Below are 16,876 nucleotides of genomic sequence, written 5' to 3'. Positions count from 1 at the left end.
TGAAAAATGTTTCTTCCTGGTCATTCCCAGTCTCCACCCAGTCACAATCCAGGGCAACAAAGCACAGTTGCCTGGATACTGGCTTTCGCAAAACTAGAAGCTTCATTTAGAAAGCCTCCAGGAAGAAAGGGCTTCCTGTGAACCAAAATGGCTACTACTCGTGCAGCCACTTTAATAAAGTACACTTCAGCCAACTCGAACCAGCGGAGCTGTTTGGGCAACGGTACTTATGCAGGGACACTAAGGGGCACCTTGATGGTAGTCTCTATCTTTGGGTGCCACAAAGGGCCAGTAATGAGTCACAGTCCCATTGAGATCTGGTTGGAACTCACTGGGGCAACATAGTGAGGCTACTACAAAAACATGCAAAAGGTGGAGAGGGCTCACAAAACCCACAACAAAGAATGAAGCTAAGGTGAGCAGTCAGATTCAATATCTTTTTTGGGGTGAATAGAGGGTAGTGATAGTGGGATGTGCAGGAAGGTTGGGGGTGCCATAAAAGTGGTTGACTGGGACCCCCCAGTATGAAGGGTAAGGATAGTGTGCCCAGGATGCTGATAGGCTTAAGCAGTACTACAGTGGGGTTGTAGTTTAGAAGGGGATCAGGGATGGCTGAGGTTGCTAATAGAGACCAACAATAAATACAGTAAAGCCAGTAGTACCCCCACAAATATGTTAGAAGTCTGGTGGCGACCAACGATATTTACAGGTGGTTAAATAACCCAACTGGGGAACCCCTTGCTGAGTCTGTGTTCACGATGGTGCTCACAGATTTAAATCTCGGCACATCTGGCTTAGTTTTTATTTCATTTCATGGTCATCAAATTGAATACTATTTAATGGTAGCTCCTCCCATTTACGCCAAGAGCTAGGGCACCAAGCTCCGTATAATGAAACTAGTTATTTTATTAAATTATTATCGGTAATGTCAATTTTTATATATACTGTACCCTTGAACTGGTTTTCCATTATATACCTTTTGAAATATATTTATCTTCTTGCACGACAACTGCATCACACTGACATAGCAGACATCGAATGTATCCACCTCTGTAATTGTGAAACAACATTGAGATCATTGAGTTGTGAGTGGGAGTGAATGTTGATTTTCTACTGCACTCTTAAATATTTAAGTAGATTTGTTCCCAGTTTTTATCAGCTGTAGGACATCATTTTTAATTATTGTGAATCTAGGGATTACTAAACAGGCATACTGAATCTGTCATTATTGAACTGTGTATGCTGTCCTCATTTGTTGTGTTTTAGTGCTGACACCTGTTTCCTGTGTTTAGAGGCTAAACAAGACGAAGTTGATGCCCATCCTGATGGTATGGTTCAGTGCATCTCAGAAGTAATAAATGATGCAACTGTTCACAACACTCCTGCTACACCAGTGAACCCCAGCCTTCCTAAAATACACAGCAGAAGGTTTAGAGAGTAAGTTATTTACTTTATTTTGTGCTATGAGTATTTATTGGCACAAGCAGGCCTTTCTGTTTATGTTCCTTGCTATGTATATTTTTATTTTATATGGTTTACAAACCTTTACAACATTCTATAATGAGAAATATGAAATAAAAAACATTATTACACAATTTTACCAAATATCACATGATCTGACACTATAAAACCCTAGATAATCAAGCCATTGAATACATCTCAATTCATCATAAATGAAGTTATTGTACAATTATAAACAATTTCACACAATCTATCGTTTATAAGACCTCATACTATGGAGGCAGTACATCACAATTCATCACAGATAACATTATTGCACAATTTTACACAATATCACACAATCTAACATTTATAAAACCAAGTAATAAGACCATTAAATCCAACTCAATTCATCACAAATTACATATGAACCAGTGAACATTGTACAGAAGTGGCGAGGTAACACTGCGCCTCTTATGGTCCCACTGTAAATGAATCACAGAGGGATAAGAGTGGAAACTATCTATGGCTGTGATCCAGTTTTTTCTCATATAACAATCTTTTAACACTTTTGGGATTAGTGACCAGAGTGTGTCTATCGATATTAAGGTCTCAATGACTGATCACATATATCCCATATTCCAATCAGAAACGTATTTGAGTCTTGTCCTGAGCCACACGTTTCCAACAATTTGCCCAAGCGCTATCGTATTCGGCAGCAGGGCAATCATACTACCAAACAGGGATAACAGTCTCCATGTCCCCCAGGCCTCCAAGGATGCTATTCCCAGTTCATATCTGATAGCCACTGCTGGGATAGTGTTGGGATGCTTAAGCGCCCGTCTGCACAACCCTCCCTATAATGTTTCTCCAAATCTTGCAAACTCATAATAATGTAGTTCCATCCTTTAGATGAGTTTTGGCACTCATAAAAGTAGACCGAAGATTTGATGGAGAAACGCCCTTGTTTTTGCTCCAATTAAGTCATTTGATTGGAAAGAATTATAGCGTTCTGTCTGAGGAAGGTGCGAAGTCTAGTCCCCGAAGACTGGGCCAAGAGAGGGAACTCCAAATAAAGCACACTAGATGGGTTGTCAATAGGATCCCCTTGCATACTCAACTCTGCCTTTTCTATTTTCATCCCCTTGACAGCACCAATACACGTGTTTTCCTGGGGTTAACAATCAGTCCATTCTCTTCTGCATCATTTGCAAATTTATCAATTAAACGCTGGAGGCCTACTTTGGTGCAGTCGAGTCGAAAATATGCCAACCAGGGGATGTACAACTCACCCAATTTCAGGGTAACCAAACCAGCCTCAGCCAGATAGTCTCTGATATCGGATACATTTAGGTTGAAGAGACATCCCTGTCTCAGACCCACCCAAGTTGGAACCTTGTGGGACAAATTCCCTTCAAGATTAAATCTTAACACAGATCCCTGCATTATCATATAGAGCCATAATTAGCTGCAGCCGAACCCGGGACTCCCCACTTCACAAGCTTAGACCAAAAGCGGCTCTGGATAATGTGGTCGAAGGCTATCGAGAGGTCAATTGAGGCAACATAAATGTCTCCACCAAACTTTCCCCAAGCTGATTCCTGTAGCGCCCTCATAGCCAAACTATTCAGGTTTGTAGAATGTCCTTTCTGAAATCCCATCTGAAATGTATTTAGTCGTTATGATGTGTTCACCCACTCATTTAAGTGAGTCAACAATATGGAGGCAAACATTTTGCAGTCAGCGTCTATTAAGGCAATAGGATGATAATTCCTAGCCTGATCTCTCTCCCCGCGTTTAAAAATAGGAACCACATAAGCTATTTACCAAGAAATCGGGAGAACTCCATTTTTCACAATGCTCTTAAAAAGCATGGTGAGGACATGTGCCCAAACAAATGGATGCCGCCCGGGAGGTCTTTGCACTTTTAATAAGCCCCAACACCACCTCATAGTCGATGATAGGCTGCCACTCCCCGGCATGGTATGGGGTCAAACAGCTAATATCCTCATCCGGACCCCCCGGGTTAACCCTGTACAAATAAGAAAAAATGTCTACCCATTGGTTTTTTGAGACCGCATTCAATTGTCTAACAATGATAGAAAGCTCTTGACCATTAATCAGCGCCCAGAATGCCCTTAAATCTCTTTTTACTAGGGTGCACAGCATAGTTCCTGCATCTTTCTGCAGCACTGCCGCTTTTCTGGACCTAGAATAGTTTTGTACCTAGTCTAGTTCTTTTATTTTTTTTTGTACTTGGTCCCAATTGGAGCAGTGAATCGACCTCAAGGATCGATGCATAGACTCTTTCCCACAGGCCAGCTGTTGGTTAAAAATGTGCGTGTCTATGACATGATATGCCTAACCTCTTACTAGGATTAGCACTAGCCCGATCAATCCAGCACCCCAGGAAAGTGTCAAACCTAGTAGGATTAAATGCATGGAGTTTCCATTCTAGGGTACTGATACTCATAAGGGAGACTAGTTTGCTGTTTAGAATCCCTATATTCTGAGCGGACCATCTAATCCCTTTACCCTGGCCCACTGTTCTAAGGTCAATTGGATGCCCTTTGGCCGATTTATTTAATAATTTATCAAAGTCTGCATTCAGGACACTATGATCACTCCATGCATTGGGTATAATCTTAACACCTATACTCTTATCGAAGGAAAGTGCGTCAATGAAAATATAATCTATGGTAGAATAACTATCTCCTCTTTTCCAGGTTTGTATTGATGAATCAGAGGGCATCCAATCCCCCGTTCAAACAGACCAGACCCATAGACTCAAGTGATAGATTCCACATTCTCCCCTATTGTTGCTTTTGATTTCCCTTAACCATACCTGACAGGGTCTTGCATAGTTCATTATCATTATTCGACATACAACAGTCTTTAAGATCTCCTGCCAATATAACCCTACCATTACGAGCAGCCCCCTGCCAGTCCAGGATGAAGATAGTCATTGTATTCAAGAAGCCATTTAGTTCAGCTATCCCCTTATGCCAATATACATTTACCAGCAAAATTTCAAGCTCAACCACTGAAGAAGATACTTTCACTGCCATGATCCCCAGAGGGAGATCAGGCACTGGCCTAGATATAAAACATAATGTCCCATTGATTGCAATCATCAGACCCACCTAAGGCCTCCCTACCTTATTGTGTTTTGCACGTTGGGAGAACACCTCGTAGCCATCTTTAGACAGATTATCCACATTCCATGTTTTTTTACAAACAAATACAACTACTCTCTGCCAACATGGCTGTGGTTTTGGGGTTGAATGACAGATGGAAGTTCCCCCTTGTATTCCAAGAAAGCAGTTTCACAGAGTGGCCCAATCTTCATTTTGTTTATTGGAGCCTCTGTACTGTTGCCTCGCTTGCCACGGGCTATGTCTATCTGATTGAAGCACAACTTTCAGATTCCCACCATATTTGAAATTGCCCTTTAAAGGATGTTGCTCGTCCTCAAGCATTTTCACCTCAAACCCCAATATTCCCAAGGTGTCAGTTTCTGCCATAACCAGATTCAATGCAATTTGGGAGTTAAAATAAAGATTACATTTCTCCCATTTGTCTCGTTCAACACACTGATGTATTCAGGCCCCAGAGACTCGCCATCTGTATTATTTTTGTAACCTGCAGTTCATTGCTATGATTAACATTGCTATGATTAGCGTTGTCATCGTTAAATATCCCTTTACTACCCCAGTTACTATCTCTGGGATCTAACCACTCCTAGACCGTGATGTTTTCATTCTCGGTGGCCAAAGGGATCATTTGTACGAGCATATTCCACATGTTTCTGTGTGGCATTCGGTACATACATTTTACCCAAGAATTTGTCCTGCTCTGGGCACTGTATAAAAGTCTTGCCGGATGCACCCAAATTACCACCTACCAGACAAGAAGCCTCACCCGTCGCGAGGCCAGGCAGGTTACGTCACAAATTCAGGAAATAGAATTTCTCAAACAATCGCTTATCAGTCTCACACTCGGTCAGATAAACACCTATTTTGGCCAAACCTACAACCTTCCTCAAAGGATCCGGCTTAGATATTATTTTATTTATAACCCTCTTCCCATCATTAGTTTCCGCACATGTTTTCACCATAGGATCAGTTTGAGTACCAATCTCAGCCCTTGTATATTGTGTCCCGTCTACAACATTCTTATTGTGAGGGTTATAATCAGTAGAAACTGGCTTCTTCTCCCCGATCCAGATGACATCCTCGACCACCTTGGAAGGTATCGACCTTCCTCCAAAACAGGCGTTATCACTCTCTGCACTCTCTGTACACCATTGCCTCTATTGCTTCTCTTAGCCAGTGACTCTGGTATAGTGAGGTTACGAAGATATGTACGTGAGGAGGCATTAGTTTTTAAAAATATTTTTGAACTTTTTTGGTTTCATGGTTAGATCTATAATATCAAATTAGGCACAACTCGGATCAGGAACAATTCCACCTACAGAGGAGCATACCTTACATACCTCACACTGTCCAACCTCAGTTTCTACATTGCATTCGCTGGCATCTACAGGCAGACGTCCCCACCCCCACAAACAAGGGACATCTGCAGCCACTCCACCAGATGCCTGTTGGTTCCCTACTTACACATACGTTTTTTCCAGACCTCCTAGTATTTTGTTAATTTCCATCAAGCCTCCACTTCAAGGCAGAACCCACAGCAGGAATTGTCCTTTGTTGCAAGAATAACCCACTGCTCTTTTCTTGTCCTTCCAGTCTGTTATACATTTCTGTCAAAGTTAGTATGTGCTCTAACTTCAGCCCAGATATTGTCATAAAGTTTCACAAACAAACTAAGGACCATGTTTAATGCTGATACAGTGGGATGCGTTAAGTGGATTCTATCATCTACTTCCCTGAGGGTGTGATGGATTGGAGCATCTTCAGAGCGTTAATCATTAACCTCTGATATGAGACCCCTTTCTCTGAGCCACTGTCGTTTTTTTGTGTGTTCACCAATATAATTGCTTAACTCCATGGGTGGCCCTGCAAACGAAGCATCACAGGTTTGCTCTGCAATGCTATGGGAAAGTGAGTCCAAATTATTGTTTACATTATTTTCCATAGCAAGGTCAGCAAACTCTGATACTCATATCATGAGGCTAGTTTTCTCCAGAGTTCCTTATTATAACATCCATCATTAAATGATTGGATCTTGCAATCCCCCTCACTGGGATTATGGATGTTGTTTCGATACTGGTACAAGTTTTTTCCCCTGAAATAATTCACAATTATCTGCTCGGCAATAGGGGAAAAAAGAGTGGATTGCTCCAAGTTTTGTTATTTTGACGGAATGTCAGCCTTTGGGGTCTTGTGTGCCTCCCCATATGTGAACATACCTCCTCTAGTGAAATCTACAGACGTGCTATTAAGGAGTGTTAATTGTTTCCGTTTTTTTTATCGGTGTCTTGCCCTTCAGTGTTTTGTAGTATTCCCTATTAGTGGACATACCGTGGGTGGTAACATCCTGCCCGGCATACCCAATCCTGCCATGTTAGAGGTATCTACCCCTAAATTATGGGTTAGCCCTGCCACTATCCGATCTTCTTGATGGCCAATACATCTTTCCCCCTCAGCCTTAGATACACTGTTATTTATATTACCAACAACCCCAGATAGGCGCAATGACTCTAGATTAGGGATGGCTTCCCCTAGATTATGGGTAAGGTAGTCAAATTAGGGTTCACTTCCCCTGCATTATGAATATGGACTGTCACTATACATTCTTCTTGGGGAATGGTACACATTTCATCAACAGCCTGCAGCTTGGCTGTATTATTAACATCCACCATTTGATTATCATACAGAGGCTCTATGGCCTGAGGCAATGCTGTAGTAAGCTCTTCCATGACTTGTTTGTTGTCAATTGAGTCCTAACACCCTTTTGCTGCATTCTGGGGAGAAATAACAGAAATCAATCCTCACAAAAAGGGGCCAAGATTGAACAAGATAGGCCCATTAACCGCAAAGACACACAATCTCAATGAGATAAAAAGATCACTGAATCAAAGTACGTAACAAAATAGCAATAAAAAAATGCCATCTCTTTTAGAAATGTCACAAGTCCATGGGTTCATAGGTTCCCGACGATATAAAAAAGGATAAAATTCCAGCTCCTATTTAAAATGTCATAAAACCACAAGTTCCTGATTCTTAGCACTCAAAAAAGGGATACAATTCCAGCTATTTTTTTTAAATATCGCAGATTCACAGTTTCCAGGTGCTACAAAAAAGGATAAAATACCAGCTCTTTTAAAAAAAAGAAGTCACAAAGTGACAGGTTTAGAGATTCCAGGCGCTACAAAAAAAGATAAAAAAACCTTACTCTTTTTTTTAAATGTCACAAGATCAATGGTTCACACATTCAGAGAATCCGTGTAGCAATAAACCAATTAGTTTCTTTCAGTAGATCACATGTGAGGAGCTCAAAGGAAACCTCCTGCAGTCACTCCTCCAGAGTTATAACAGACAAAAGGTGTTTAAGCTATATTCAACAAGGCAGAAGCAAGAGTCATATAAGTATTTGTTTCAATAGATCCTGTGTAAGGAGCTCAAAGGAAATATCCCACAGTCACTCCTGAAGTCAGAAAAAATGGAAGAAGTCAACAGGTTTCAGTTAAACCGCAAAGGTATATTCAAATGGCAGTTATAGACAGACAAAATGTTACTTTCTGCGTATTTTTAATGGCAGGTAATGCACACATTTTGCTGTCGAAATATTGCCTTGTGAAGACTCTCTAGCTTTGTTTTCAGAATGGCACAAGATTAACATTATTATTATGGTATCATTTTCTCTTACAATGCTGAAAACTGAGCTGTCTTTTGAAAGAATAGCAGAGCACAACATTGTAGACAAGATAATGTATTGCCAACTATCTTAGTTTGATTTTTCCAGCCACTGGTAACTAGGAAATAAATATAGTTTCACGTTAGACTGTCTCCTGCAAGTTTAAAGAGACCCACTTTTCATAGTTTATTTTCCTTTTTTTGTTAGTGGGGACATTGTTATTTCTTACAGTGCCAAAGGACCAAACTGTAGTTGTTTTAATGTAATGCAGTTTAGCTTGGTGCTAGTTAGTACAGTGGCACTAATTACAATTGTAGTCAGCACTGTACCCCTTATTGCGGTTACTATCCCATGAAGAGGCACATAAAACCAAATTGTATGCATGACTCTGCAACGTCACCAATAGTTAATCCTGCACAGCATGGTCAGTGGTGTGGAGAAAACTTGGCAAAGCAAAAGTAACATTGACCATTCATATCCCCCTATTAATGCCAATGGTGTCACCTCATAACATCTTAAATCAGAAGTGTACAGTATGGTCAGTGTGGCGCTGGAAACCCCAGTACCCTAGTTAAAGGTTGGAAAGTATTCAAAGAGAAAGCAGACACAATACAAAACAAAAACCCACAGTGATTGTGAGAATGAATTAGAAGAGAAACACAAAGAAAAGTTGGAGGGTGGTAGACATGAAAGATGATACGGAAATGTGTAGATAAAATGACAGACTGAATGAAGAGCGTTTAGAAAAGCTATGATGGAAAACTGCCGAAACTCAAAGAAGGGGAAACAAATATAAGGAGAGAAAATCCTAAGAAATACTGATACTTAAGCAAGAAGAAAAGGCAAAAATAGTGACACTTTGAAACTGTAAAATAAAGAAGGGAGACTTTGTTTAGAAAAACAAAGAAATGAAATAAGACAATGGAGATCGTGGAAGGAAAAACATTGGATGGAATTCGGAAAAGAAAACAAAACGATATGACACTCACAGAAACAGAAGATGATGATTAAAGCAGGAAGAACATATGGGCAATTATGGGAGAAACGAAGGACAGGAAGATAACATATCCTGGAAATTGGTTGCAAAGATATCAACGTGGGAAAACAATAAAAAACAAGATTTTGGTGAAGGTATACGTTTAAGGAAACACAAAGGCCAATATGGATAACAAGTGTAGCCACATAGATGTCTCTGCTTTGCAACAGTCAGAAGCCACCTGTAGTCCTTCAAGTGATGCCAGGTGATATATTAGTGATACTGTGCTTTGAATATTTTCAAAGGAATGTGCTTGATGAAAATACACTTCAATTGTTGTACAGTCTTCACAGGGGGTGTCTTGCGAGCTGGAATATTCTTTGACAAGTGAGAACCCTACTGCAACCAATTAGGCGCTCGATAGATCGAAAAAGCATTTTCTCAAAATGTCCACATATCACCCTCCCTTTTATTTTCCCTTTGGAGCATCCTCATATTGGTGGCAGACTTTTACACACATATTCCAACAAGGCCGTCATTTCAGAGTGTGGAATTGGCCATTTTCAAATATGCAAATCGGAAATCTCCTTTATTCCTGGCTACACTTCTTCCTCTAGATTAACTATGGCCGAATTCTGTTAGTTCACACGAAAGATGTATTGTTTGTTAACACCAACTGGTAGCACACACTATAGGCTCCATACGTCAACGAAAATGACAAAAGTATTCTTAGACGAAATTCTGTTGCAGAAATGATAAGAATATATTGTAATCAATTTTGCAATTGAATTGTGTCTGACAATATTGTTATGGTCATCATTGGCTGATTGAGACAGTGTGCTCTATAAAGTGCACCAAAGGTCTGTGTTAACATTCACTGCATGGTTTTTGTTTACTTTGAACATTGGGTCAGGGTAGGCTGGGAATCCTCGGTAAAGAAAAAATCAGTTTCAGTTTCATTTCTGAACTGTCTTTCTACAAATAAACAATCACTGGTCTCTGGGTCATACTGCCCCCAGCCAATGACTGCCCTCTACCTAAGCCCCTCCTCTGGCAGCCATCTTCAGATTTTTACGCACATTCAAGTGTTGGGAGTCCTCGTGCTACAGCTCTCAAGCTTTTAGTATGTGTTGCAGTTTTTCAAAGAATTTACTCTCATTTTTCGGTCAATTCGAGCCTCCAGCTCCACCGAATTTCTCCACATTTCTACGCCCCTCAAGGCCCATTTTTTTATTTTTATTTTGTCGAATTTCACATCTTGGAGGATTCCGGAAGATCTTTGAGGCCTACCCCGCGTGGACATAGCCCTGGACAAAGGAGGCCTGTTGGATCCAAGCTATTTATGATCTGCCCAGGATGTGGACTACAGAACGTCTTCAAGGAAGATGAACACTCCCGGTGTCTCTACTGCCAGACGTGGAGGAGGACTGTGCGTTCTGCAAGAACATGTCTGTCCGGACCATGAAGGACCGTCGTAAACGACTCGCTGACTGGCTGGAGGCGAAGAGCCTGGCAGCAGGTGAGAAGAAGTAGTCTGAGCGGTCTTCTAAGACCTTTGAGGGCGCTCTGGTGACGGGGGCCCAACAGAAGACAAAGTACTGCGAGTCCGCTGGCACCGGAAGCGGCGTTGGTTCGGGCTCCTCGGCTGCCAGGCTGGGCGCAATGTCACCAACGCCGTCAGCCACGAGTCAACGCTGCGCGCTCGGTGAGAAGGAAGTCTGAGAACCCGGGTAAGCTTCAGGAGAAGCCCCGGTCGATCCTGAGGGAAAAAGCCAAGGGGGAGCGAGGTGGTGACCCTCTCCCCACGGTGAAGGCCTCCGACGCGCTTAAGGTCATGAAGGACCATAATCACCCGGTCGATTGAGGGAGTCATGGGGTCCCTGGCGAAGCCCGCGGAGGCGACCCCAGTGGAGATGGCCTCCAGGCCTAGAGTTTCCCTGCCATCCTGGAGGGAATCGTCTTTCCAACCGATCGAAAAGACCCCCGTGAAGCCCTGGGACGAGAAGGAGGGGGGGGGGCAGTAGTCCTAGCGGACTCAGTTACCTCCTCTGAGGACGAGCTGTTGGTCATCAAGGCAGACCTGGACAAGAGGTTCGACGAGGTGAGGGCCTGCGGGTAGGATCCCGACGAGGCGGACGTGGAGAGCGAGGGTGGAGCCGACAAAGAACGGCAGGTTGAAGAGGAACCTGAGGAGCTTATGCCGACGCTCCCATCGCAACCGATGCCAACACCGCTGGACAGGTCGGATGACATCTTGCTGGCACTGCAGACCCTGTGCACAGAGATAAGGACAAGGTTGCCCTTACCGCCAGCAGACGATCCAGTGGCGTCTGGACCGTCGGGGAGCCCTCCAGCCAAGCGGAGGCGAGTCCATCCACCCCCACCTTTCCATCCTTCACCTCCATCCCCTCCGCCGAGGGCTGAGACGGAGAATGAGACTGCGACGACGGGAACGGACGACGGCTGAGACGACGGAACAGATCTCCCATCGCCCCCTCCCTGGGCTTCCCCTCATGACGAAATTGCCTCATCTCATGCCATGATCGTCAGGGCCTCTGAGCTTTTCCAGCTATCACCCGAAGAGCAGAAGAAGGAGGGATTCCTTTATCAGCGGCGAGAGGCCAAGAGGAAGACCATACTTTCGGTCCCGCTGTTGGACGGCATCTGGGACGAGGGACTTTCCCTTCTGAAGAACCCATCCACGGCCCCTGCGGAGAGAGACCGGTACGAGAAGAAGTACCGGGTCCCAGATTCCGCTCCTATGTGTCCCAGGGCACAGCCGTCCCCGGACTCGGTGGTCTCAGCAGCAGCCAAGAAGAAATCGGCAGGGACGGCGGCATCTGCTTCCACTTCACCGCTGGACGGCGAGGGGAAGAAACTGAACGCCATGGAACGTCTGGTCATCTCGTCGGCAGCAATGACCATTAAGGCAGCCAACGCTCTGGTTATCGTGGCCTGCTACGATAGGGAGCTGTGGTTTAAAATCACCCCATCCTGGACTTCCTCCCGGACGACAAGAGAGCAGGACGCTCCATCAGCGACGGCCATCCTTCCAGACCTCCGGAGGCAAGTCTCAAGGTGCCTCCAAACGATTCGGTGGCAGCTCCTCGTCGTACCGCCAGGCTGCCCGTTCTTCGTCGCAGAAAGCCTACAGGGGCCGCAGCAAGGCCGGTGGTCATCGTCGCACCGTCGTCGCCAAGGGGCCCAAGGTGGCAAGGCCTCAGCGGAGTAGGACTGAACCAGCCGGGACGTCGGACCCCCACCCGAGCACCCTGGTGGGAGGACGGCTGACGAACTTCGTCGGCGTGTGGAAATCCATCTCCACCGACCGTTGGGTGCTGGATGCCCTGGCCCACAGGCACACTGTGGAGTTCCAAAGGAAGTGTCCCAACTTTCCACTGGTAGCCAGGAAACAAAATCACATTCCACAGCTACTTCTGGAGGTACGGGCTATGCTGGAAAAGGGAGCGATAGAGCTTGTCCCAAAGAGACTCTGGGGGCTCTGGAGTGTATTTGCGGTACTTCCTCATCCGAAAGAAGACTGGCGGCCTATCTTGGACCTCTGCCCACCTCAACAAATGCATACGATCCCAAAAACTCCGGATGGTCACCCTTCAGCACGTGCTGGGACAGCTGGAAGAAGGGGACTTCTTGTTGTCGCTGGGCCTGGAGGATGTATACTTCCATATCCCCATACACAAAGGACATTGAAAATGTCTGCGCTTCGTGGTCCAGGGGCGACACTATCAGTTCAAGGCAATGCCCTTCGGTTTGAAGTCAGCACCAAGGGTCTTCACCAAGTGCATGGCACCGGTGGCGGCGTGGCTGCACCTGCAGGGGATCCACGTCTACCCCTACCTGGACGATTGGCTCATCCTAGCGAAGTCAAGAGAACTCGCTGTCGACCACACAGCGAGGACTGTCCGCCTGCTCACAGAACTGGGGTTCTCGATAAACTATGCAAAGTCCTGCTTGGTGCCACCGCAGGACGCCCTGTTCCTTGGAGTCAGGCTGAACACGGTGACGTGGCTGGCTTCACCGTTGGAGGAGAGGATAAAGGCCGTCCTGGGCAAGGTTCAACGGCTGTTGACGATGGAAGTTGCCAGGGTGAGGTCCATCAAGTCCCTGCTCGGCATGATGTCATGCATCTACCTTGTGCGACTGTGCAGGTTGCGGATGCGGCCGCTGCAGGAGTTCCTCGACGCCCGGTTGATACAAGTGGCAGGAAGCTTCGAAGACAAGATCTCGCTCAACGAGACTTTCCGTCAAGCAATCCAGTGGTGGGGCACCCACGCGCATTTTGCGGCGGGCACAGACTTCCAGACCCCAACGCATCAGGAGACAGTGACGACGGACGCCTCCCTTGACGGATGGGGCGGGCACACCGGAGATCTCCAGGCAAGAGGCCTTTGGCTCCCGGAGGAGAGGTCACTGCACATCAACGTCCTGGAGCTTCAGGCCGTGTTCTGGGCCGTCTGGTCCTTCCTTCCGTCCCTCAAGGGCAAAGTGGTAAGGGTCTTCACTGACAACACCACCACGATGTTCTATATCCGGAAGCAGGGGGCACCAGATCCCCAGCTCTCTCCAAGGAAACACAGGATCTGTGGCACTGGGCCGTCACCCATTGGATGTACCTGGTACCCTTCCACCGGGCAGGAGTAAAGAACACCATCGCCGACTCGAGTGGGATCTTGAGCAAGATCAAGTGGATCTCCTATTCCGACGATGGGGAAATCCTCAGATCGATCTGTTCGTGACGAACGCCAAGTGCTGGTGGTTCGCCAGCAGGTTTCCCCAGCCGGGGAGCATGGGGGATGCATTCTCCTTCCCCTGAGACGGCCTGTTCCTCTATGCGTTCCCACCTTTGCCATTGCTTCTGCGACTCATCAGTCAACTCAGACAGTCCCGGTGCAGGATGATCCTCGTCGCACTAACGTGGCCGAGACAGATATGGTTCCCGGACCTTCTGGACATGTCAGCGTCCCCGCCAGTCAGGCTGTCATCGGACGCGGATCTACTCGCCCGGGAAGGGGGCGCGATCCTACATCACGACCCAGGATCTCTGAACCTACAGGCCTGGCTCCTGCAGAACTAGAGTTTGGAGGCTACGACATCCCGGTAGACTGCAAAGAGGTACTTGCCAAGGCCAGGGCGTCCTCTACTCTTAAGTGCTATGGACATAAATGGAAGAGGCTTGCTGTCTGGTGCCATGCACAGAATATCAACCCTCTACGGATTACGGCCTCCCCCAAGTGCTGCCGTACTTGCTGTCGCTGGCCCTGGCTTGGCTGGCGCATGCCTCCATCAAAATTAATCTGGCGGCTATCTCCCGCTAAACCAGAGCTCCGGGGCGGTCATCTCTGTGGTCCCATCACCTGGTGTAGGAGTTCATGAAAGGACTGTTCTGCTCGTTCCTGCCCATGAAGGCTCCGGCCCCAGCGTGGGAGCTCAACGTGGTGCTGACCAGGCTCATGGGCCCGCCATTCGAGCCTTTGCATTCGGCGCCGTTGAAATTCCTATCATGTAAGACAGCGTTTCTTGTGGCCATCACCTCTGCACGACGAGTGGGAGAGATCCAGGCCCTCTCCTGTAAGCCGCCGTACCTGACATTCCACCAGACAAGGGTAGTGCTGAGGACACACCCCTCCTTCATGCCCAAGGTGCAGTCGGACTTCCATCTCAACGAGCCCTTGGTGTTGCCCATTTTCTTCCCGTCACCTTCGTTGGCGGCTGAGAGGACTTTTCACTCGCTGGATGTGGCTAGAGCGCGGAAGTTCTACATGGTCCACACAAAGAATTTTTGGAAGACATCACAGCGGTTTGTGAACTCTGGCCCTCTGCACCAAGGGAAGGCCCTCTCCAAGGCTTCCATTTCCAGATGGCTCTCCGGCTGCATCATGCACTGTCACTAGTTGGAAAACCAACCTTTGCCTGGCCGTCCGAGAGCCCATTCGGCTAGAGGGATCGCTGCAACTACGGCGTTCCTGTCTGGTGGTGTGCCCCTGCTGGACATCTGCAGGGCTGCTACGTGGAGGTTGACGCACACCTTCACGAGATTCTACTGCGTCGACCGGGATTCCAGGGAGGAGCCCAGAGTCGGCCAAGCAGTGCTGCGCAACCTGTTCGCTTGAAGGTGAGCCTAGTGAGGAGGTAAGAGATGCTTAATGTTGAGTTGTTGAAATGCTTAATGTTGAGCCTTGCCACCTCCCCTGGTTGTGCATGTGTGTACTGCTATGTATTCTTGTATTCATGAGCATGTGAATCCATGCCAGACCCCATGCTGGAGAAGGAACAAGTTACTTACTTGTAACTGTTGTTCTCCAGCATGGGTCTGGCATCGATTCACATGCGAACCCTCCCGCCTACTCCTCTGCGGCTCTTCTCTTGGTCTTACTGCCACTTTACGTGCTACCAAATCTGAAGATGGCTGCCAGAGGAGGGCTTAGGTAGTGGGCAGTCATTGGCTGGGGGCAGTATGACCCAGAGACCAGTGATTGGTTATTAGTAGAAAGACAGTCAGAAATGAAACTGATTTTTTCTTTACCGAAGATTCCCAGCCTGACGACGGGGAATATTCATGAGCATGTGAATCCATGCCAGACCCATGCTGGAGAACAATTTTATTTTCCTTCAAATATTCCTAGGTGACCAAAAGAGGAGAAATACTAAACTGTAGAATTGTCCATACAATGTTTGTCACCTAACATAGCTTTAAAGAAATGTTGAAACAAGTTGGCAAGTATGTTTCTGAAGACATTGGGAGTTCAAGTGGCAACAATTCCTTGGTATCTTATATCATAAATCTATTTTAATGTTAATAGAGCTTTTATATTGTTTGACACTAAAACACACCCTTAGATGGAAAAAGAAATTGCTTGCGTTTAAGGCTGAATTTTGAATATTTTTGTTTGTAGTATTTGTCATTGTTTTCTGGCAGCAGTGCTTGTAAAGCTAGGGAACCTCTAACATGAATTAGCTCTATGAATAATCATACCCACTTGCCTTCTTCCAGTGCTAAATGTGCCTTGACGCTTATTTGTGTATTTAAGTGGTAGGGGAATGAAATGCACTCATACTATTCATGTAGAACAGTAAACCATTTAACAGTTGTTCTTATTATGTATTGCAGATAATGGTTAAACATATTGGTGTGAAAATTGCTTGTATCCCTTTGCCAATGTGATAAATTCTATATTTCATATTTGTAGTTTAATCAAATGTGCAGCCATGGTATAGATTTAGATAGAGTGTAGCTGTACAAGCTGAATGCTTTCTAGAAGGCATCTGGGTTATTTATATCTTGAAGATCTTTGGGGGTGTATCAGTGTCAAGTTGCTATTATAATCTTACTGGTAGGTCTGTCCCCTTTCCTCTAGTATCCTTCCATTGGGGATGGACCAGAGCCATTTGCACTGCAAAGAAGTTGTGCAACCCTGCCCTCTGGTGCCACCTGCCATCCCTGCGCTGATGGTTACAGTTACCTTTACCCCCGTTCAATGTTTCTGTTCACCCGGCCTTTGGCACCCCATATCTCTCCGGCTGTTAAACTGGATTTCTAAAATCAACCGGGGGGTTGGTGGGGAGGAGGTGGGGGTTGGTAGGCCACCCTATCACGGTGAGCTGGGAAACACTGAGGAATAC

At 45.9% G+C, this 16,876-nt stretch overlaps 1 protein-coding gene across 1 annotated transcript in view; it reads left to right on the top strand.

Annotated features, from left to right (window-relative positions):
• The window catches only part of SECISBP2 (SECIS binding protein 2), a 1,396,020-nt gene that overhangs the window by 1,070,396 nt on the left and 308,748 nt on the right, over positions 1 to 16,876 (top strand). Inside the window, exon 9 of the mRNA XM_069625655.1 lies at positions 1,293 to 1,437. Within this exon, the coding sequence (XP_069481756.1) occupies positions 1,293 to 1,437 (145 nt within the window). The remainder of the gene's footprint in view (positions 1 to 1,292; positions 1,438 to 16,876) is intronic.

This window comes from Ambystoma mexicanum, chromosome 6p, assembly GCF_040938575.1.
Source record: "Ambystoma mexicanum isolate Mex_15411 chromosome 6p, UKY_AmexF1_1, whole genome shotgun sequence".
Taxonomy (NCBI): domain Eukaryota; kingdom Metazoa; phylum Chordata; class Amphibia; order Caudata; family Ambystomatidae; genus Ambystoma; species Ambystoma mexicanum.
Note: the sequence above shows the minus strand (reverse complement) of the source record. Positions and strands in the feature narration are given on the sequence as shown.